The sequence below is a fragment of the Agelaius tricolor genome, unplaced genomic scaffold (assembly GCF_023055355.1).
Source record: "Agelaius tricolor isolate 1412-34295 unplaced genomic scaffold, bAgeTri1.0.p SCAF_5, whole genome shotgun sequence".
Lineage (NCBI taxonomy): Eukaryota > Metazoa > Chordata > Aves > Passeriformes > Icteridae > Agelaius > Agelaius tricolor.
In genome coordinates, this window is record NW_027269265.1 from 31,683,280 (window position 1) to 31,706,185 (window position 22,906).

The 22,906-nt window shown below is 33.3% G+C and overlaps 1 protein-coding gene across 1 annotated transcript in view; it reads left to right on the forward strand.

The window, feature by feature from the left end:
- RYR3 (ryanodine receptor 3) overlaps positions 1-22,906 on the forward strand; it is a 195,126-nt gene that overhangs the window by 49,599 nt on the left and 122,621 nt on the right. Inside the window, exons 4-12 of the mRNA XM_071427042.1 lie at positions 1,746-1,757; positions 2,068-2,142; positions 3,138-3,216; positions 5,641-5,753; positions 6,098-6,197; positions 8,738-8,831; positions 12,557-12,631; positions 13,482-13,638; positions 19,528-19,701. Of these exons, the coding sequence (XP_071283143.1) occupies positions 1,746-1,757; positions 2,068-2,142; positions 3,138-3,216; positions 5,641-5,753; positions 6,098-6,197; positions 8,738-8,831; positions 12,557-12,631; positions 13,482-13,638; positions 19,528-19,701 (879 nt within the window). The remainder of the gene's footprint in view (positions 1-1,745; positions 1,758-2,067; positions 2,143-3,137; positions 3,217-5,640; positions 5,754-6,097; positions 6,198-8,737; positions 8,832-12,556; positions 12,632-13,481; positions 13,639-19,527; positions 19,702-22,906) is intronic.

The following is a 22,906-nucleotide window of genomic DNA, read 5'->3' on the forward strand; positions in this document are numbered from 1 at the left end:
CCTGATGTCATAGTATTCTTGGGACATTATTGCTCCAGTTGTGTAATCACATTAATTTCTCTTTGGCAGTGAGGAGCTGGTACAACTCTTTTGAATAATTGTGATCCACAAATCCAGAAACAGCATCAATTTGATTGCTTTGACCCTAATTCTCTAATTTCAGCTGATTCAAATTGAATTGAATTTCATTCTGTTACAAACAGAGCTTTATAAAACTATGTCTTTACTTATTTTACAACCTAATGGCTTATTCTGTGCTTCAGATCTTTAACTGGGACATATCATTGCACAGATGTGCAAGATGGAGTTACATCACCTTTGATCTTGCATTGTCAACCTTTGCATACATGGTTTTCAGACTTCATTAATGCAGATCTTTTGTTTTCCACTGCATAAAAAAGTCGTATTCTTTATTTTTGCAATTACATTGCATTCTATAAAATAAGTCTTGATGAAAATGAAAACATATGCTTAGGAAATCAAAAGATCAGTTTAAACATTTCTAGAATTTCTAATAAATGACATAATTTCTAATATTTTCAAAATATTCACCCCAAACTGCAGCTGAAAGATTTAATCTGAGGTTAATAATGATATATGAATATTTAATTTGGAATTGGAAGTAGAAGACATATAATCTCTGATAAAAATGATCACTGTTGCTTAAGGAGCAGAAGGAAATAAAAAAGAATACAATCTGTTGTGCTGTATTTGTTTTGAAACTATCTTGTCCTTCATTTATTTTAAATTTAGGTACAATCCATTGGGGAAACTGTAATAGGAACAGAGCAGTTCATACTAAAAGCAAGGCTGAAATAAAAAATTATTTGCTTTTCATAATAAATTTAGTTTGAACCAGAGTTCTGCTGCTAGTTTCAGATTTTTTTAGAGAAAGACTGTAGATTATTCAATTTGGAGGTTAGTTGTTTTGGTTTGGTTGTGTTGTTTTCTTCTTTTGTTTTTTATTTTTATAATAAGTCAAACTTACAAGTGATTAATTTAAAAACTTTCACTAATAAAATAGCAGAAGAGTTTCATTGCTTGTTCTCAGTATGCATGTACTTGTTGCAAACTGAATACATGTAATTTTCTTTTGACAACCTGTTTGTAATTACAATTGACTTTGCTGCAAAGTTTATCCTTTTTCATTTAAAAAAAAGTTTTAATGTATAAAAGAGGTATTATAGTCATATAGTCACTGCTACATGTTTTTCCAGTTTTCTTCACCAAATGGTGACAAGTTTCTGTAGGATTAAAAGAATTTTTTGTGAATGGCATGTTTTGAATAAGCTTGGCAGTAGTTTAACTTAGGTATTGTTCACAGCATGTAAAACCATTTGCCTACACATGTGTAACCATTATTTGAGCTCTTGGAATATCCTTTAATTATCTTTGTCCCTTCCAAACGAATCCAAGGACAAGAACTGACCTTAAATGCCATCCAAAAGGAATGAAAAAGAAATTTGCTCTAAAGGAAGCAAATGGAAAGTCCAGTTTTGCTTCTCCCTGCCTTGTCATAGTTTTACATATTCAAAATTAATAACTGTACTTGGTTGAAAGCCTGGATGCAGTTGCTTTAATGAATCTGAATTATGTTAAAGATTAATATTAGCAAGTAGATATTCTCAGTATATGCTTAAACTATTCTGGGCAGTAAGTATGTTATTTTCTCTTTCAGATTTCAGTTTCTGTATATATATATATATGTATTTATGTTTTTATTTTTTTTTAATGCCTGCATGAAGTTTATAAGAAAGGTAAGTGGTATCTTATTTAACTTAAAATATGTTTTTGCAAATGCTATGTTTTACTAAATCCTAATGAAAATCAGGTAACAATAAAAGTCTTTGTCAAAAAAACAACATTTTTTCCTTTGGCAGATATTTTGTTATTGCTGTATTGACTTCGTTGTTATTATTATTTTTTCCCTGGTGTGTTCATTTCATAATTTGTTGGAATATTTGCACTCCTTCCTTGAACTGCCACAGCTCTTCATGTTGTTGTGTAGTTCTGATCATGGTGCACTCAGAGCGGTGGAGTTCTGACCTTGTCCATCCTGTTCCGCAGGCAGCCCAAGGGGGTGGGCACCGGACCCTGCTGTACGGCCACGCCATACTGCTTCGACATTCCTTCAGTGAAATGGTACGTGAGGGAGCACCACTGCACAGAACGACTAGCATGAATAAGAAATGTCTTTTCACCAAAATAAAAAAAACCTAAAAATTTGGAATAATGCTCTTTCCAAGCTATCTTCTGTGCTAGATGAGAAAGAAGTTAATAACTTGTGGTGTATCAACACAATAGAATTGTTTAAATTCAGATTCTTGATCTAACTCAGAATTGTAGTTGAAAAGCTCCTAAAATCTATTATTTCTGCATCTTTAAGGAATCTTTAACTTCCATTAGCAAAAACTTCTACAGCAAATGAATTTGTTCTGATATATGTTATTTTCTCCCCCATCATATTTTATAGGATAAGGTATTCCATTTGACATCCCATATTTTCCATTGATTATGTCCCCGAAGATGCTGTCTTCAGGCTGCCTTGTATAAATTTCATCATACTATATTCTACAACTGAAAAATTTCAGCTGTTTTGAATCTTTGACCTACTAGGACCCATGTAAATACACCTAATACAAGGCAGAAGAAATGAGAAGTCAGGAAAACACTTTCCCTCCTTTTTCCTGTACTAGAAAATGCTACATTAATCTTGAAATGCTACATTAATCTTCTATGTTGCTTATGTTTATGAACCTTGAAAATTGTAGTTGCCTTGATATACCAGAGCTGCAAGTATAATTACTACCTTTTGGTATGTTTTTAATGTTTTCATGAATCAAACTTATTATGATAGGGTTGTAATTAGATGTTTGCCTGTTCCTATCTGATGAGCTGTATGAAACTTCAGAAGGTAGAAGCTAAATTGCACAGCTGAAGTGGAAATGTGCTGAAGTGGAAAAGGATTTTGATGTTTAAAGTCCAGAAAGAGCTTCTGTATGAATAACAACATCATCTTTAACTCATTAAAAAATTAAATATGATAGTAAGACGAAGTAATGTGAATGTATTAATTTGGCATGTATGTTAATGGATACTGTTGGGATTTTGTTTACAATAATGCCACTGTTTTGCAGTATTTGACATGTTTAACATCATCAAGATCCCAGACAGATAAACTTGCATTTGATGTGGGATTACGAGAAAATGCAGCAGGTATGGCAAGTTATTTTTGAAGGAGAATGAGTTACCCATTTCTGGTTTTAGAAGAGACATTGTGTTTAATGCAACTGTAAGCTTATGAATGGGATCTTTCTGTGTTCATCAGAAAAAAGAGGACTGAAAGAAATGACTGTTAGTATTAATGTGAGAGAGTCTTGCACTTAAACTGACTTAACACAGCTGCAATAAAATGCATGATAATGGTCAAAGTAAAAAATTTCAGTTGAATAAAACAAATTTGATGCTTTTGTTTGGTTTTTTTTTTTGTTTTGACACTTAGAATACAGAAAAGCCATATACTGGTGCATTCACAATATACATTGTAACCAGGTAAGAAAAGAAATTCGCAACTTGTAGTGCAGGAAACCAGAAAATATGTAGTGAACACACTGCTAAAAGAGCTGGATAGAAATACATTTGTGATATGGACAAAGCAATAATGGGACAAAGTGAAAGAGATACAACACAAACATGACATTATGATAAAGATTTAAAATCTAATTAATGTATTTCTGGGAGTTCTGCCATTACCATTACTGCTGATGGAAATATAGTGAAAAAAAAATTGTGCTTCCCTGAAAACACATAAAAATTATGAGTTGCCACTGGAGCTATATTAAATAAATTTAAAGGTAACTTAGCCACAAAGAGCCAGAAATAGACTTTAATGCTGCTGTGTACATAGTGCTCATGGTTACTGAGAGTTATGAGTACTCCTCAGAAAGTAACCGGTGACTCTGAAATAAGCAGGCCCAGACATGTGTTTTGAAGGGAAAATCTGAGTACCTGTAAAGATGCTTCATTCATGTAAAGCTCAAATAACAAAATACTGTTTGTGTTAATATAAATCTGGGGTTTCTATTGTTTTTTCATTATTTTGAAAATTAAAATCAAATAGACTAATTGATGATGGAGAGGCACTGGCAGTGTAGATGTTAAAACCTTTGTAAATCAGAATCTCTGAACCTGTTCAGGTAACTCTCTACAAAAGTTTGTCTTTTGAATGAGTGAAGTTTGTCTTTCAGTTGTTTATAGCCATAGAGAAGGTTGCTTGAGACAGATAGTAGCAGTCTGCTACTTGGCTGTCTTTGATTGTTGCCTTAGATGGAGAACATTTTCTTTAGGAATATTGAGATAAAGAATGTATGTGATAAAAGGAATTTGTGTGTTTAATCGCTACTAAAATAGTTTCAGTGAAATCCGTTTTTAAAATTTTATAGCTTTTTTTTAGAATTATTGTACATATATCTGCTTCTATCTATGAGGTTTTATAACAAGTGTATGTAGTTGTTTAATTGATATTTGCTTAACTGTATGTACACAAGAAAACCCATGCACACATAGGTAAGATTCAAAAGAACTTAATTGTGTTTCTCCACAGAGGGCTTGTCTGGAAACAACTGCTTGCCTGGAAAGCTCATAAACTGAGTACCATAATATCACTTTCCCTTGCTCTACTCCCTCACCTATGAAACTGTGCTAATGAATCATTTTCTGCTGCAGGAAGTATTCTTCATGTAGCAGAGGGAAAAGCCATTGGCTATAAAAAATTATTCCCTTTGAAGATTTTGCATTTTATGTCTGTATGGATGTAGCTTCTATTTATTGTCTTTACAATAATTAGTTTCATAACCTTCAGATTTTGTTTTAAGGAGGTTTTACATGAAATATCCTAATCAATCAAAGAAATTTTTTGTACTTTGATTCTACCAAATTGCCTTTTTTTTCCCCACTTTGCATTGTCTGGTAAGAAAGTTTTATTCAACTTGTTATCTTCAAGGTCTTACCTTTCACACTCTGAAGAGTGTGAAATTGTGGAATGAACTAGGTAATCTTCTCAGAATGTCTGTGTGTGTGGTTCTCTCTGTGTGTGTGTGTGTGTGTGTGTGTGTGTGTGTGTGTGTGTGTGTGTAACCTGGAATCTTACATTTCATATGCAGGAAATGTTCTCTGGTTGTCACCCTTAGGCTTGGCTATTTTGTAATTCTATGGTCTGTAGGGCTAGTGGAACTGCTTCTAGGTTTGTTATGCTATGTGATACAGAAGGTTGGGAATTAAATATGACAATTAAACAAAAGAAGTGACAAGAGGTGATAAATAAGACCAAAGTAGGTGTCAGCAATTTCCTGGCAAGGAGGGTCTCCAAGGGAGAGCAGTTCTGAGTAGTGTTTTGTAAACAATCCCTTTAGAAGTACTTGAAAAGGGAAATATCATACATGGCAAAGATCATATGACACAAAGTTTCAAGCAAAAAGAAAACACCAAAAATGATTGAAAATAGAAATGATGTGGTTTTATAAGGTGAATGTTTTACAAGATAATTTTTATAATTATATTTTAGTGCTGTATAAAGATATCCTTAGATTTCTTGGGAGTTGTCTGTTTTGTAGAACCTTGATTAGTGCCTCTGTCATTTAGGTGAGGCATGCTGGTGGACAATACACCCTGCTTCTAAGCAAAGGTCAGAAGGAGAAAAAGTTCGAATAGGTGATGACCTTATCCTGGTCAGTGTGTCCTCTGAAAGATACCTGGTGAGTTTGTGTCTTTAGATAGTGGTCAAATGGTGGGAAAATACAAAGTTTTGTGGAGATATCAGGAGATTGGTTGGGATTCTCATGAACTATTTTTTCCTAATCTATGGAGTAATGTCTCATTGTAATGCATTTTTATTTTTCTACACTGAAAGGGGGCTGTGTGTGCGTGAAGCAAGACTGCTTCCATGCTTTTCCCCCAAATTTTAGAATAATACTAATTTTAGAAGAAATTTGTATATTTAATTAATTTATGATACATTCTCTTCTGTTAATAAATTAACATACTAAATATTTTAAGTGCATAATTTTCATTGTTTCTTATTACCATTGTCTTGTTTCAGCATCTCTCCTTGTCAAATGGAAATATTCAGGTGGATGCCTCCTTTATGCAGACACTATGGAATGTACATCCTATATGTTCAGGAAGCAATATTACAGAAGGTTTGCCATTTTATTTAGACATGTATATAAATCAGACTAATTTGTATGCCTTTGATAAAGAGGAAAATTAAAAAAACAAATTCCCCTCAGAATGTCAACCAAAACATTTAAAGAAAAAGAAAAGATAAATGAGTGCTGTAAGTTTAGAGTAACAAACCTTTAAAAGCTGCATGATCAATGAAGGCTTAGTTTAATTTGGGGGAGTAGGAGCTCCAAAATAACTAAAGCCAGAAAACTTAGGGTTTTGCATACAATTTTCCTAAATTCTGTTCTCCCACTACAGACAAAACAGAAGAGAGATAAAGCTACAGGCAAAATGAAAAGCAATTTTCTCAAAGTTCCTATTTCAGTCTCTTAGTTCTGCTTTTTACAGACATTTCCCCAATATCCTTTCTGGATGTCACAGCCATGCATCCTTATTGTATTATCTTATTCAGCCTAAATCCTACACCACAGGATCAGGATTTCTTTTGGGAAATTTTATGGCACTTCATGGTCATGTTTGAGTCATTGACCATGTTTGTCATGTTCACCTTATTCTGAGAAATGTCTTCTGTACTGAAAGTCTGGTCCACTCAGTATCTCTCCTTATTTCAGTGCCATAGTTTGTCATTAACACTGTTGTAGCAAACACTGTGCTTCACCTTTGCTGCTCTCTATTCCAAGTATCAGCAGTTGACATTCACAAACAACTTAAATGTCTTGAAGTTAGAATCATTATGTGTCACTCGTCTGTAAAACTTAGCATTTATGATATACTAATATACAGTAACATAGGACAAAATGGAGCTTTAAGGGAACTGAGACAGATATCCCACTTCCCTGGGATCAACTATAGTAAGTCTTGATAGAAGATTACTTACCCTGGTGGTAGATTTAATTCAGTAGTCTTACTTGATCTATGGTTGGGTTTTTCTAACCCCAAGTGGTTTAAATCAGCATATCACAGTATTTCCGTGCACTGGCCCGTAAGAAATCTGTCTCAGAGTGTTAGGTTTTAATTTTAAAATCATATGGGATATGGATTTTGCTTGTAATACTTTCTGATTGCTTTGGCATGCTGGAGGTGGACATTTAAAAATGGCTGTCTGGAGGCCCACCCTTACGGGTCAAAAATAGAATAGGGATCAATCCTGGAAAAGTCTGTGTTTTTTTGGCCTTCACATGTAAAACAAAAAGAAGCAAAGAGAAAAGCCATCCTATAGCCGCTCCTCTCCCTCTCCTTCTCTTCTCTTCTCTTCTCTTCTCTTCTCTTCTCTTCTCTTCTCTTCTCTTCTCTTCTCTTCTCTTCTCTTCTCTTCTCTTCTCTTCTCTTCTCTTCTCTTCTCCTCTTCTCTTCCTCAGCCTTTCCTCAAGTGTGATATACAACAGCTTCTTAATCATCTTAGTGGCCTTTTGCTGTATTTGGAACTCTTATACTGAGTGGCTCAAAATTATTTACATAATCGAAAATACTGTAATTTAAAAAAAAAAAGGGTGGAGTAAGAAGAGAAGTAGATTTTTCTGTGTGTCAATAATTTTTTTCTCAACTACTTAGGCTTTGGTTTTATATACATTCTCAGAATGGTTTATGTGAGGTGGTCATATGCCAGAAGACATAGCAGTCTAGCTCAAGTGGAATGAAGAGAGAGAGAGTGGGATTTCCTGAGTCTAAAACTGGATTAGGAATTCGACAATGCTGTTTCTGTGACATTTGTAAAACCATCAAGAAAACATAAATAACAGAAAAGTACATTTTCCCCCATTATTTCTTTGCTTTGACTTTTATATTAATTGGCAAGATGGCAGTTGTCAGTTACAGTTTTCCTCATTTACAAATTTATGTTGAATCAGCTGGACAGTATGAAAGCTTCCTTCTACCCTTCCCCCTTAATGTGTGCTCCTTTAAAAGGCAGTACCTTCACTTACAAGGTCAGAATGGTTTGGACTAGGATCTGATGAGTCATTCTCCTACACCTTCTTTGTCTTTTCATTTTTAATGTGAGGCAGAGTGCCTTGTTTTGACCTGTACTCTTTGTGTTAAATGGGTTGGAAAGTTAGCTTCCATGAAACTTAATCTTTAGATCTGCAAAGTGTTTTTCTGTCCTCTGTTTTCTGCTCCTGCTGTGCACCTTTGCAAAATGATAAATTTCAGGAAAAAATGATGAAAGCATGAAGCTGCTTTGTATTGAACTAATTTGAACTGTATTAAGGGGGAGGAAACTATGGTATTATCTATTTGATTTACCTAAAGCATTCAATTTTCAAAGCCATAATTGTTTTTGTAGTTTTAAAGAAGTTTTTAACTTCCTTTTCTGTCTCAGAATCCTAATTTGTGCTTTAATGTTAAAAGTTTGCTTTTTTTTGTTTTCATTTTCAGAAGAAATATTTTTTTAAAAAGGTACTAAAAATAGTATGTTAACACATTAATTTTTTTTCTTGTTTAGATTTAGTTATGAGTGAAAATTTGGAAAATAAATCTTACCTGGGTCTTGAGTTTTTTAAACTTTCCTGGTGGTGTTCATTCAATGTTTTAGCTTGTAAATGAGCTTCTTTTTCAGGATATCTTCTTGGTGGGCATGTAGTACGTTTTTTCCATGGCCATGATGAGTGTTTGACAATTCCATCTACAGACCAGAATGATTCACAGCACAAGTAAGTGATGGTGCATTTTTTTAATATTTCCTTCTTTCAGAAAGGAAACAGGATGTCAGCTGAATTTGAGGTTAGGTACATTTAACACTCTGTACAGCGGTCTTCAATTAGGCAGTGACGTTGTACAAGAAATTGAGACCTACTAAGCTGAAAATAAGTCATGAGTTCTTTCATTGTTGAAATTTAAGTAGTTGATTTTCACTGAGATTTCATCCTGTTATATTGCTTGTCTTTAGTTCATACTGCTACAAGTAGAGATAAGACAGTGTTAGCAGGAAGATGGTAATGTGAAAAAAAAATCCATGAAAAATCTCTGTAAGTTTGGCCTCTGCAATGACTTTTATGTTTTATATATTTTGCACTTTTTTTTTGCAAATTTTAAGCTTTCTCAATTTTTATCAACATATTAAAAAAATTACATCATACTATCTAGATCAAACTACTTTTATATTAAAATCATATCTACAGATGTCATCTATGATGTTGATTTATTATTTTAATTTTTCTGTATTTTAAAAATTTTTGGTTAGTCAGAAGCAAAGTTAACTAATAATTTTGCTGCATAAACCTGCTAGCTTTAAAATCATCTTAAACAAATAAGACCTTTCTACCTATTGTGGCAAATAAGTTATGCTTTAGGTAATATGATACCACAAGTAACATTGAATTATGTCAGGTAAACTTGTCAGCTCTAAATTTGCCATGTTTACATTTCTGAGGAGTAAAAATGTCTCCAAGTTCTAAAGAGAACCCCAACTGAAAACGAGAAGAATTCACTGTGTGACTTTTTGTGGCTGTTTTCTTCATATGTGTAAAGAAGAAGAAAAAATGTTTTGACTGTGTATGAAAATGTACACACCTTGTATAAAAACAGTGGCAGATATGTTATATTGCATTTAGAGTTATTTTATAAAGGACCTGTTTTAATAAGGTTAAAATAGATGCTGAGCTGTTTCAGTGTGTTCAGAAATGCTGCTGTTTGCTACTTCTGTTGCTTATCTAGAAGTCAGATATAGCTAATATTAAAACTAATTGTAGCATCCTATTCCCCAGTGTGATGTGATTCTTTATGTAGCGTTGATGTGTATTGTTACTGCCTCAAGATTTTCTTCCATGTTTTTTATGCTAAGTAAATAAAAGGATAAAATTAAAATGGATATTTGTATGAATTAAATCTATATATTTACGATCCTAAGACTGGAAAAATTGTGAATGCTATATTGAACATTTTCAAATGTGTGATAGTGATAGATGACTTGAAGTTGTCCTGTCTTTTGGCTTTATATCTGTGTAACAGATATAAGGCCAAGTTTTTATTGTGTCATAGTTGTAAGAGGTATGTTTACATTATCAAAACAAAATGAAAATTAAAAAAAACCCAAATAGTAATAAGAACAGCAGAGAGAGATGTAGAAAATGGTTGTGTTTGTTTCCATCTCTTTATTTAATCAGTTCTATGCATTTCATTAGGAATGCTAAATAAGTTAAGTTAGACCAGAGTGAAGATTTCTCTTCATAAAACAAAAATCTTATTTTGAACATTTCTGTAAATAATGCTCTTTAACAATTCACATAGAGACTTCTCTGACAAGAATCCTAGTGTCTTTTTTTACAGGCCAAATGGAAATACTTGGAGTGGACATACTGGACATCAAAAAGACTTGCTTGGCAAGAAAAAAACATATGGATACATGGAATCAATTAGATGAAAAAAAATGCCATTGGGAAAAGGCAGCAATTCTTTTTTACATGCAGCTCTGTTACCCAAAGAGCAGGTCACTAATTCTAGTCCAGCATTGCACATAGAGAAAGCTGGAAAAAGAGCTGAATTTTTTAAAACTATAGAAATCAGAAGTATAAGAGATGAAGAGACACTATGACTATATCAGGAGAACTGAGCTGTCTCTGTGGTACTGAACTACACCATGACAGTCCTTTAGAGATAGAATGGTTGTGGTGGGCCAAGGAGACATGAAGGAGGCCAGAGAGAGTGGAAATGAATACATAGTTTTGAGCTTAGCTAGGATTTAGAGTCTGCCAAAAGTAAAATCAGTAAGGTCAGCGGGACCAGAGACATAGAATGAAAATGGAGAGCTCCAGATATTTATTATGCATTCAGTATATTCAGAGAATCATGTAACAGCCCAGGTTGGAAATGACCTTGAAAGATCAAATTCGTAGAGACTGGAAATTAAGATGAGTTGAAAGCTAAGGATTTTTCTTTGTTTATTTTTATTCTAGAGTACCAGTAGATTTTCATGCAAGATAAGATGTGTAGGGAATTTTACTACCTTTACTATGAGGCATATTTATTCTTACTCTTCCGGTAAACTAACATTTTTGAAATATTTGATATCACATCTGTGCCCTTAAATGTGACTCCTAAATAAAGTAGAGGTGTAACTACAAGTCCATCATCTTACAAAGCTGTTGGGTGCAAATGATTAGCCATACTCCATTATGCTTCATGATTCATCCAGGATTTAATTGGTTTTGCTCAGGAAAGAGGCCCTTAAGTGTTCTCAGTAGAAGAAAATGTGTAGAAATACTTGCTCAGATATGAAAAACAAAACTTTGTTTCAAAAGTTGATTTTCAGGTCCATAGTCGCATAAGAACAATATTAAACAGCTTTTTAAATTTTTGCCTACTAGCTGTCAAAAATAGGAAAAGAATTTGTCAATTTGAAAAGCCAGTTAAAAATGTGCATTTCAAACTGCTACTTTAATTCAGCAATATAACAGCTAGGTTGTGACATCTTTATGCATGCATTTGCTGTATTCAGTCAAGTTTGCCAGAGCAGGAAGGCAGATTTTAAATTCCCTTGCTGCATGTTTTTTCAGACACTTAACTACAGTAGAAGGTCCAGCTTCTGTGCACGCTAGGGTGGATTAGTCCTTCTCAGAGAAATAACATGTAAGAAAGCTTTTGGTAGGCATTCAGATCTTTCCTATTTTCCATTATATTTCCTATACTCATTATAAATGAGAAAGTATATACAAATTCTAGTGATTAGATGACAAGACATGAACGTTTATTAAAACATTAAAAACTTTCTGTTAACAGGGCAAATCCACCATAGTTTTTCTTTGTTTGTACTTGATTATTGAGTGGAATATTATTTGCTGAACTAGAACACATTACCAATCCTCAGCTGTAGTTCAAGAAAACTAAATTATAGTAAAGGCTTAAGCCTCTCACTTCCTGTTTTTATTTCTCTGAATGCATTATCAATTTCGTGAGGATTACAATACAGAATTTTTGTTATCACCACAATTTCTGGCCCTTTAATAAGAAACATAGAAATAATTATTGGAATGAAGTCTCTGATGTTGTGTTCTAGTTGTTTTCATCTGAAAATGTATCTCTTTATTTTAAAATATGGTATGTATTTAAAACCATTGGTATTGTAGATTAATATCTTGAGAACTGTAGGAATTACATATTTTTATGGCTGATTGAATGACAGGTAAGGTTTCCCAGCCTCTTTCAAGGCTAGGCATTTTATCAGCTCCTGAGAGAGACTACCTTAATGGAAATAATCTAATTTACCTGGGACATTTGGTTTATTTATCATAGTTTCACTGAGGAGTAGGAATCTTCTGTGCATTCAATGACATTTATTTACTGGGGGAAAAGTAGTGAGTCATGTACATTTTCCAGAGAAGTTATAAATACTATATAAGCACAAATAAACATAAGATGGCCTTCTGAATCTTTTCTGTAGGAAAGTATTTTATGAAACTGGAGGAGCTGGCATTCGAGCAAGATCATTGTGGAGAGTAGAACCCCTTCGAATAAGGTACCAATATTTTTAAAACATTTTTTGTTAGCAACTATAGTTATATTAATATAAATTTGATTGTTACAGACCCTTAATACAGAATATATATTTAGCCACACATTATGATATGTGTTAGTAGGCTCTTTGTCAATAATAAAAAGCAATGTACTGTGATAGAATAGACTTTTTTCTGTTTCCCATATCAAAAGCAGCCCTACCTATATGTGTACTTAAAGCATTGCTTCTTTCCAAAAGTAAAATGCATTCCTAGTTTAACTGGGAGTTTTTATAAGCATGAGTGGAAATAAGAGCAATAATACCTACCCCTTCTGTATTTCTTGTTTTTTGGGGGTTTCTTAAAGATTATCTCCTTCCTACGTGATTATCTGTCTGTTACTTCCCTGCAAATGAAATTTCAATATATCTCATAAGAGTATGTGCGGCCTTTGATGGCAATCTGAACTAAATGTTTTACCCTTAGTGTGTTTGTAAGTGAAATACCCTCATAACTAACACAGATGTAGGATAATTCTGTGGCATGTCAAGTCCCCACATAGGTTTAATTTGTTTAGTCAGTCAACTAAAATTTACACACATAGGATTTTTTTATGGACACCGTATGTAACATCCTGATAAGATGGAGAGAAGGTGTAGAAACAAGAAGATGGAAGCCATACTCCTTTCCAGGGTTCCCTTTGCAAATGAATTAACAGTTTTACATCTGATTTAATGCAAGTATTGCAATCAGAACCAAAAAAGGAATATATATATATATAGCATACTCTCTTTTCTGAACATCCTTTAAAACCTAAAGAAAAAATTCTAGTTCTACATACTTCAACTATTTTTTGATGTCTCTTATGTTTAGCTGGAGTGGAAGTAACATCAGATGGGGGCAGCCTTTTCGTCTTCGACACATTACAACAGGAAAATACTTGGCTCTGAATGAGGATGAAGGTGTAGTAATATTAGACAGAGAAAAATCAGACACAGCATCCACAGCCTTTTGTTTTAGAGCAACAAAGGTAAATAAAAACAATGCAAATTTGTTCTGAATGTGGAGCATTCAAACACTAAATCTGAATTGTTTCAACAACAGTATAAGTTAATTGTAATTTTAAAATTGAAGTTAATGCTAGGGATTGTGCATTTAAAGTCAAATGTAAACAACCTATGTCAAGAAAGACAACAGTTTCATGGAGGAAAAATAAGGGTGATTGACAAAGTTTAGAATAAACTAAACTGTAACCAGTTTTAAAAAAGTAGATTAAACCCAAATGCAGTGCAAGATATGGTGGTTTAATATGAATACTTTAATAATTATAGAATTATTTTAGTTGGATAGAATCTCATTAGAGTGTTACATGTTCCAGCTCTATATGTCATAATTGAATTCAATTTAATTCATTTCAGTTGCTATTCTTTATGCAGTGTGCTGATAAGAACTGAACTCAATCAAGTTTTTCCTAAATGTAAGGCAAATATGGCAGTGATTTCTAAACCATATGTTTTCAAATTATGCTCTTTAGTGAGCTGCTAATTGCATGTTATTAGCTTTTTCATTATTTCCAGCTGGAAAAACATTACAAGGGAGAGAAAATGAAGAATGATTATGGAGGTAGGCAAAATTAATAATGTTTTTTTTCTCCAGGATGTGAAAAGTTTTACAATCAAAGATGATTAAAAGTTTTTATGTTCTTTCATGATTTTACTTATAAATAGTTGCCATAGCTTGTTACAATGTTCTTATTAACTAAAAAAAAGCACTAAATTTTCCACATAATTCTGAATGCTATATGATCATTAAGAAAAAAGAAATCCCAAAGTGAAAAAGAGTCTTTAAAACTAGTTATAGCTAGATAAAATCTAACAATAAGAGTCTTGAGAAATGCTACACTTGTTAGTATAATAAGTCAAATACTTATTTTCAACATCTTAAAAATAGCAATGTTTATTAGTATGACTGCATATGATATTTAATGAATTTTTATTTTGGCCAATTAAAATAATTGAAAAACTATCAGGAAAATTTATTAGATTGCTTAGATTTACTTACAACATAGTTTTTCATTTTTTGTTCAGTGTAAAGGCTATGCACTATAGATTGTACATATGATGTTATGCTGGAGCATTTATTACAGATGTAATTTTTTGCCATTGTTGGAAAATCATTGGTAAGAATGGTGAGTATCACAGGAGTGCCACAGTTACTGGTTAAACATTGAGTTAAAATTCCTCTGATGTACTCACTGCCTAACTGGACACCAGCTGTCCTGCTGTTGTCCAATATTTTAGTCTATGCCTATAAATGTATATGTAAATTTGAATGAGTATGTAAATTTAGTGGTTATGTATGCACATTCATAAAATTATTTATGTTATATTGAGTAAACATGCCCTATTTTCTTACTCTTTTAGTTGAGGTGTGCTTCAAAGGCACACTACTGAAATTAAGTGCAGTGCCCAAAATGACTAAGCTGAAGTACAGTAGTAATTGATTATGCATACCTTCTGTGTTTATACATAATATGGTTGTTAATGTACATTTTTATATTAAATCTAAGCTCAGTGTCTCATCATCATGTCTCATTTGTGCTGTCCTATACAGAAAATAATTTTTTTACCTCATGATATGGTATGAATTTGGTGCCAAGAAAATAATTGTCATTTATTGTCTGGGCACGTAAGACCTCCACTGTCCCATGGGTGGAGACATTAGTGTTTCCAAAGGTGAGGGGAGCAAGCAGTGGTAACTTTTTCTGAAGAAAAAAAGGTGATGTTTGGGAAGGGAATAAACCCCAAAGATTGACTTGGACTGTAAGAAGAAAACGGCTCTTAAAGCAAAGTGCTGCTTGCACACAGACTGAGGGGGAAAAGGACCGTATATGTAATAGATAGACTAGAAAAAAAAAAAATATATATATGCAGGTGATTTTATCTTAATTTCTGCATATATGTACTTGTAAACATTTTACTGGTTCATTACCTCAATGAAGAAACCTTTTCATTTGCATGTACCTTAACATGGCATGAATGCAGGGAAATTTCGAGGTATCTGTCTAATGTCTTCATTCCACCTGTGTACAGATTCTTAAAAATAGGGTGCTGGATATCTGTCTGTTGACAGCACTCCATCCCTTAGACTAGTAGAATAACTCTGATTGAGAAGGACCCTGGGCAGCCATCTAGTCCAGCCTTTTGCTCCAGGTAGGGTCAACACCAGTTCAGACCAGGTTGCTTACAATAAGCATTGCTGCTGAGTATCCAAAAGGAAATGAAACATTTCTTTGTTGTGGTATTCTTTCCAGTTTGGAAGCCAGCAAAAGGGTTCTGTAAAAAAAAGATATTATCTTTGCCAGAAAGCAGAGCTATGTGGATTTACAAATCCTCAAGACTACCCAGGAGCCTGTAACACATGAATTAAATAAGGTGTTATTTTCCAGCAGTTCTTATAGAGACTCTCTTGTTGAAAAAGCACCTTCTTCCTCAATGCTGTTATATTCCACTTCAGCAATCTTGTGTGTTCCTTGCTTGTCCAAACCCATGATTGCACTCATAATGTATTTTCTTTCACTGTTTGTTTTCTTTTTTGATGGATAACACTGGACATTGAAACACTAATTTTAAATTAAAAAATTCAGATTAGAGCTTTCCTTAACATTTTTTTACTAAATAAGAAAAGAAGGGAAGTTTTAAAAAAGTTAAGGTATAGGCTAAAGAACATTATGGTGCTAATTTCATTGAAAATAACATATGCAATACATGCCTGTTTTGCTTCCTAATTGCTGCAAGCTAATCTTACAAGCATCAGAAATTGATGGACCACCTCCCCCTCCAAATTATATCTTATATTGTTTTTAATATAAAGCTTACATTTGACCAAGTTTTAAAATGTCAACCTTTGTATTTTAAGGCAACAGATCTGTAATGCCTTGTGACAACAGAGACAGGAGTTTCTCTACACCAGATGGAATCCTGTTTTGAAATGGGATGTTCTCATTCCAGCACAGTTCTTGGCTCAGTATACACTGCTGAGGAGAGTCTTGGGTCTGCTTACAAATTTCCTTGAGATTAAACACAGTGGAAACAAGATTATATTTAAAAATAATTGTTTATTTTAATTTGTGTGGCCCAGAATTAATATTTGAGATTTCATATTTTATTTTTGTGATGGTATGTACAATTGACAATTAACAAGTTATTGCTGCAGTCTTGGTAAGTAACATTCTGTCACATTAAAAAGTCATAGATGACTCATGCAGAAGGATTTGATATCATTTTAATATTACTGCCAACATGTAGCTGTCTTAGGGACTCAACATGGCATTAGGGTGTCGTAATAGTATGCTAGTAATCATAAAGTTTCATTTGGTTTTGTAATCATAGATATTGCAAAGGCCTTTACCTATGTTTGTCTCTAAAAGTTCCAGTATTTATTTTTAAGTTAATATTTCATAATTATATTTTCCTAGTAAGCACTGCATTGCAAATGCAGTATTAAATCCTTTTTTCTACTTATTTTTTATGGGAAGAGAAAATGAAAGTAATGGTTCTTTTTTTCTTGTCTACAGGAATGTACAAATGTATAAAGCAAAGTGAACAGAGTACAGTAATGCCACTAGCAAGCTCTTATATCTGTAGACCTTTTATCTTTTTCCTTTGTTGTATTGGAGTATCTATGGCTATACTTTTAACACAATAACAGTGTGCAATATCAAAAGATAAAACTTTAATTAGCTTGTGAAAGTTAGATTTAGTAAGAGTTCAGCAGACAGTTTATTTTGCCATTCTTAGGACTGTCTAAACAAGCCAATAAACTGGCAAAAATGTTTCCCCTACTGTGTTTTTATTATTGTAAAATCTTTGTAAAGAAAGTTGAGCTTATTTGCTCTGTTCACATTGCCATTCCTCATATTCCTTTTATCATGTAGGAATCTATCATTCTTTCTCGCTTTCTTATTCTTGCCCTTCCTCTAGTATATTTAATATCATTTGAAAATATCATCTTTGACAGCTATGCCCTCAAATTCCTTTGTTCATTCCATCTTTTGTTTGGTTGGTTTGGTTTGGGGTATTTTTTGTTGTTGTTGTTGGCATTTTTTCCTTTGTGACCTTCCAGGCCCATGATGTGATTTTTTTTTCTTTGATTTAATTCATATCCTGAGGGAGTTAAACTGAGACTAGGCTGTGAAGAGAGGATTTTAAAAGCCAAATTGTTTGGATATTTTACTGTTAAGATATGTACAAATATCTAGATAAGAGAAGGTTTTTTCCCTCTTCTCCCCCAGTAATCTTTATCTGACTAGACTTTTCAGCTGTTGTAAAATACACCATGTCTTTGCACACTATGATCAAATTACTTGGCTGAAATCCTAGAGAAGCTGGACAGAGTGCAAAGAGCAAAACATGATGAAGAGGAATTTGTGGCGTATTTTTCAGAGTGAAAACAGCCTTCAGGCCCCTGAAATAATTCTAAAAATTTATTTCTGAAATAAAAAAATTGGGTTTTTTTCACTATGTTTAGTGTTTTCAAAAGGGATCAGTATCTCTCAATTTTTTCAAAAAAGTAACTTAATTAGCATTACTTCTACTTACCACACTATGATTTTTTTATCTGAAGTGTTTGTTGATGCTTGGTTGTTGATCCAGACACGATATGTGAAGAAAAGAGTTTATCTTCAGGTTTTGATGTAAAGACAAACAATAAATTGCTGACAGTGAATTTGTCCTATTTAATTGTATTTTTCACTTAATTTCTTCACTGCAAATGTGTATTGAAATAGTTCATCTTTTTCTGTAGTGACAGTGCAGTCCACACAAATATGATGTGACATGTTTTTCCCATAGTCTTGACAATGAAATGGTAGCTCCAAGGAATGTCATGTAATTTCATTCACCTTCACCTTGGCATTATAATGTTACCTGTTTCAAGTGAAATTATTGTTGAAATGTGACAGTTAAATTACATATAAATAAAAGCAGATTAGCATAGATATAATACAACTCCTTTTTGCTCCCCAGATGTTGAACATTATATAAACTGAAATGAAATAAAAAAACCTGTCACACATATAAAACCCGTACAATCACATGTATCCATAACTTGCTGTTAAAACCTTTGCAGCATAATTCTGTTCCTTATTCCTGAATTCATTTTTTAAAGGACAGCTACTTTATTTTAAAGTGCTGAAGCCTTAAAATCCCCGGTTGTAAATGAAGAATAATGGGATTAAGAAAAAGCTTTGGCTTAAAAAATGGGTGTTCCAGCCAAGCATTGAGCAACGTCTTTAAAAGAGGTTTGAAAGAATCCAAATCTTCTTACAAAGTGGAAAAATAAAAACTTTATTTATTTATTTATTTATATAAATAAATGAAAAAAATGGAGACGTGCAAAAGTAAAATAAATATAAAAGCCAAATTGTCCTTTCAAAATAATGAATATTTTCTTTTCTTTTAGTTTTTCAATTTAGAGGCATTAGTCTAAGGAAAGCGTATACCTGTATATACAAATAATAAACAAAAGAAATTCAGCATAAAAATATTTTGGCTACATTGCAAAACAGGTTTATTTTTCTTTTTCAAAAATTTTGGCTACATAGAATTCTACAGACTGTTAAAATGTTATTGAATAGGATAAGATAATAATTTAAAGATTTTTTTGGTATTAATCCACTATAATGGATTTGACTTGATTTTTTTTGCTTCAGTGAAAATGATGCTTCAGATTTTATATTATTTTTAATCACAGTCTGGAAGATTAATTGGATGGAAGCTGAAGTTATGTGAGCTGAAATTTAGCTGCATCTTAACAACATAAATATTGTTCAGTATTGTAATATGTATAAGTGTAGAATTCAATGCTTGATCCTATTCCAATACAGAGATTAAATACCAACTTTATTTTATCTCCTTAGGAGCTGAAAGAAAAGCAGGAATCTAGTCTCAAACGTGACATTGATGGAATGGGAGTCCCAGAAATAAAGTATGGAGATTCAATCTGTTTTGTCCAACATGTGGCCACTGCCTTATGGCTGACTTACAAAGCACAGGATGCTAAATCAGCACGTTTAGGTCCCTTGAAAAGAAAGGTAATGTTTGGGGTTTTTTAATTACTTGTGAAATCAATTTGTGGCTTTTTTATTTAATATTGAAAATGTGAATATTTCACTCTGAAAGTGAAAACAGTGCTGGATGGTAATGTAACCATGTAATTGAAGAAAAACTTTGTCATTAAGAAATGTATTTAACTACCTTTTTTCTCAGAAGAAATTATTAGTTTGTACTCAATTTTTAATTTTTACACCCATAAAAGACAGAAATTCCTGGTTTTGATAGTTATTTAAAATCTAAATTTAACTGTTGCAACTGGTGTAAAGTAATAAGTAATCTGACATTCACTGGTGTTTCAGATATTTTAGATTAGGTGTATTATGTGAAATGGCAATTAAATTTTTCACTTAAAAAATGGCCTTAGAAAATAAACAAGTTTCTTAAGGGATCCTAGAGAATAATTTTCTCCCAAAATGTTAGATTTAATTGTGATGTAACATTACGAAGGTCTTTCTCTCATTCTTTTGATTTTAGGGTACAATTATATTCTTAAGTAGTGGCATATGACCTGTTATATTTTCAAATATTGTTCATATATCATCCAGTGTTATGGGGTTTAGTACTAGCTTCACATAGCTTCATCATTACCATTATTCTCTATTTGTAGATTTTCACAACTTAAACCCAGCATCAGAACATGAAAAAGAAAAAAAAAAATTCATTACTGAAAAGAAGCTGGAATTCTTCTTTACTTACTTGCACGCATGTACATTTATAGGAGAGTACCCATACACAAGCACAGCAGTACAGAACAATGAGGTGCTGCTCACACTCCCCAGGAACATCACATTTATTCATAGGCAGCACACATGGTCATCATCAATGGGCAGGGAGTGCCCAACCCCTTCACTTCTCAGCAATCAAGCTGATCAGAGAAATTCTTTAAATGCCAGTCATATAGAATTTTCTTGATAAAAAATTAAACCAAACAATGACGGCCTCTTCCTTTCCCATGCCACAACTGGCTATGTCATTCTGTTTCCTCAGAAGGTCCAATTTTACTTCTTGAAAAGGCAATGTGTAGATTCTTCCTCTGTACTCAATGAAGAATTTTACAATAGCTTCCTGTGGCATTCAGTATTTTTTTTTCTCCAGTTTTCTGCTCAGCAGCAAGGGAGTAAAAGAAACTCTACAATTGCCTGTCAGTTTTATTCTCCCTTGAAATGGTTTCCTTCATGTTCAAAGACTTCAAATCTTTTGTTGCCCTCTCACCTGGGGAATGCTGTCTCGTTAAGTGCCTTCAAACAGAAGACAGTCCAAACCTTCTAGCTTCATGCAGTTGATATTCCTGTGAAGGCAAGAAAGTTTTTCATACCCTGCAAGGATTTTCATACCCTGCAATATATGTCACTAGGCTATAATCTTGTAAGAAATTTGATATATACATCACTTTAAATTTCATATAAAATTAGTTTTTGTGCATTAGAACTGAAGTCATTGCTTGGTATTCATCCTCTGCCATCGTGTCAGATGATTTTCACTTTCACTCACTGTATTCCTTCTGAAGCTGGCCTGCACTTTTTATAACATGACTCATTAGCCCTAGGAAGATTGAGAAGTACCCTGTTTTTGCAAGAGGCAAAGGATGCTTTTCTGACGTAACCTAGCTGTTGTCACCATCAGTTTCTGTAAAGCCATAGAGAGAAGAAAACAACTATAAGATTAGTTCTGTTATAAAATACTAAAAATTCCTGTAAAGTAAAAATTTCTGTTGTTTGGCTTTGTTGTAATTTCATGTATCTAATTATTATACTAAAAAATATGTAAGAAATTCTGGTATCATTTGTGAGGCTTTTTTTGCATGATTTCTGCCAGAATTTTTATTTTTTCTCTCTCTCTCTGAGATTGTGGTAACCAAGGATTCAAGATTTTGCCAGGTAATTGTGATTACATCAGTATTGTAGTCAACATCCCTCACCATCTAGTGAGTGATGGATGTCTATCTTTTTAGTTTGCTTTTGTGCAAGCAGTGAACTCCTGTAGAGCTCCAAAGTGCTAGAGCTCAGGGAACAGAAAAACACATGCTACGTGATTTGGATCCATGCTCTGGAGCCCGTTGCTCACAGTGTTGGTCTGTGCCTTGCTGTACTTCTACAAGCAAGGCAGTGCCAAATGCCCCTTTCTACATGCAGAGAAGTGTTTAATCTGAGGAATTGATGTAGCCAGTCCTAGATGCTTCTCCCTGTGATGCACTTACTGGAATTCTAAATAGCACTTTCCTGTCATTGTGATGTTTCTGGATGATTTAGTTGAGTTTTGGGCTGTTTGTTGGTTCTCTAGTTAGGTTTTGGGTTTTTTGGTTTTTTTTGGTTTTGTTTGTCAGAGAAATAGGAAAAATTATGTCCTTCTTAAAGACTTTTCCCTCATCCACATTGCATGCTTAGGAAGAAGAGTGCATATCTGCTTTACAATAATAAAGGTGCAATTATTTTGCAAGACATGACAACTTTAATACCCTATTTGTCAAATGTTTTCATTCCTGTAGCTCCAAAACCTAGAGCTACATACAATGGCCTGAGGACACATTCTTTAATTGTCAAATATTTTTCTTACTAGTTTTGTGATGGGAAGAGTAGAACTTCACTTACTTTTCAGTTTCACGACCTCAGGACCTTCTCCATGGAAACAGTAATATTTAATCTAGCAAAGTCACCCACAGGGTGATTCTATATAAAGAAGTATCTGAAAAAAGAGGAAAGATGGCCAAATTTTAAACGACTCTCCTTTAAAAAATATTATTAATGTAATAATTCAAAAATATCTTCCCAATCTTCTCCATCCATATTTCCATGGATTCTGCTGTCCAGATAAACTCAGCATGTTTGAAGGAACAGAGCACATGTGTAAACACATGCCAAACATAGAAAAACATCACTTTCTAGTGCTTTGATACACATATATGCTAGTATGTACAAAAGCTGTTGGTAAATAACTTTCCCATTTTTGGCAGCAACCACCTGTATAACATTCTTGTTTCTTTGTTAACTATTCATGCCCTCAGAATTACTCTGCTAACTGGGAACGTGGGTTGCAAATTTGTATTAACTCAAAACTAAAATGACACATTTTTTTGGTGGAGAATTCAGTAGATTCTTGAGCAAAGAAGCAGGATAACTCACATTTACTTCAAACAAAATTGATGTAGGATTTTAATGACTCAAAATGACCAAGACTTGTTTTTCT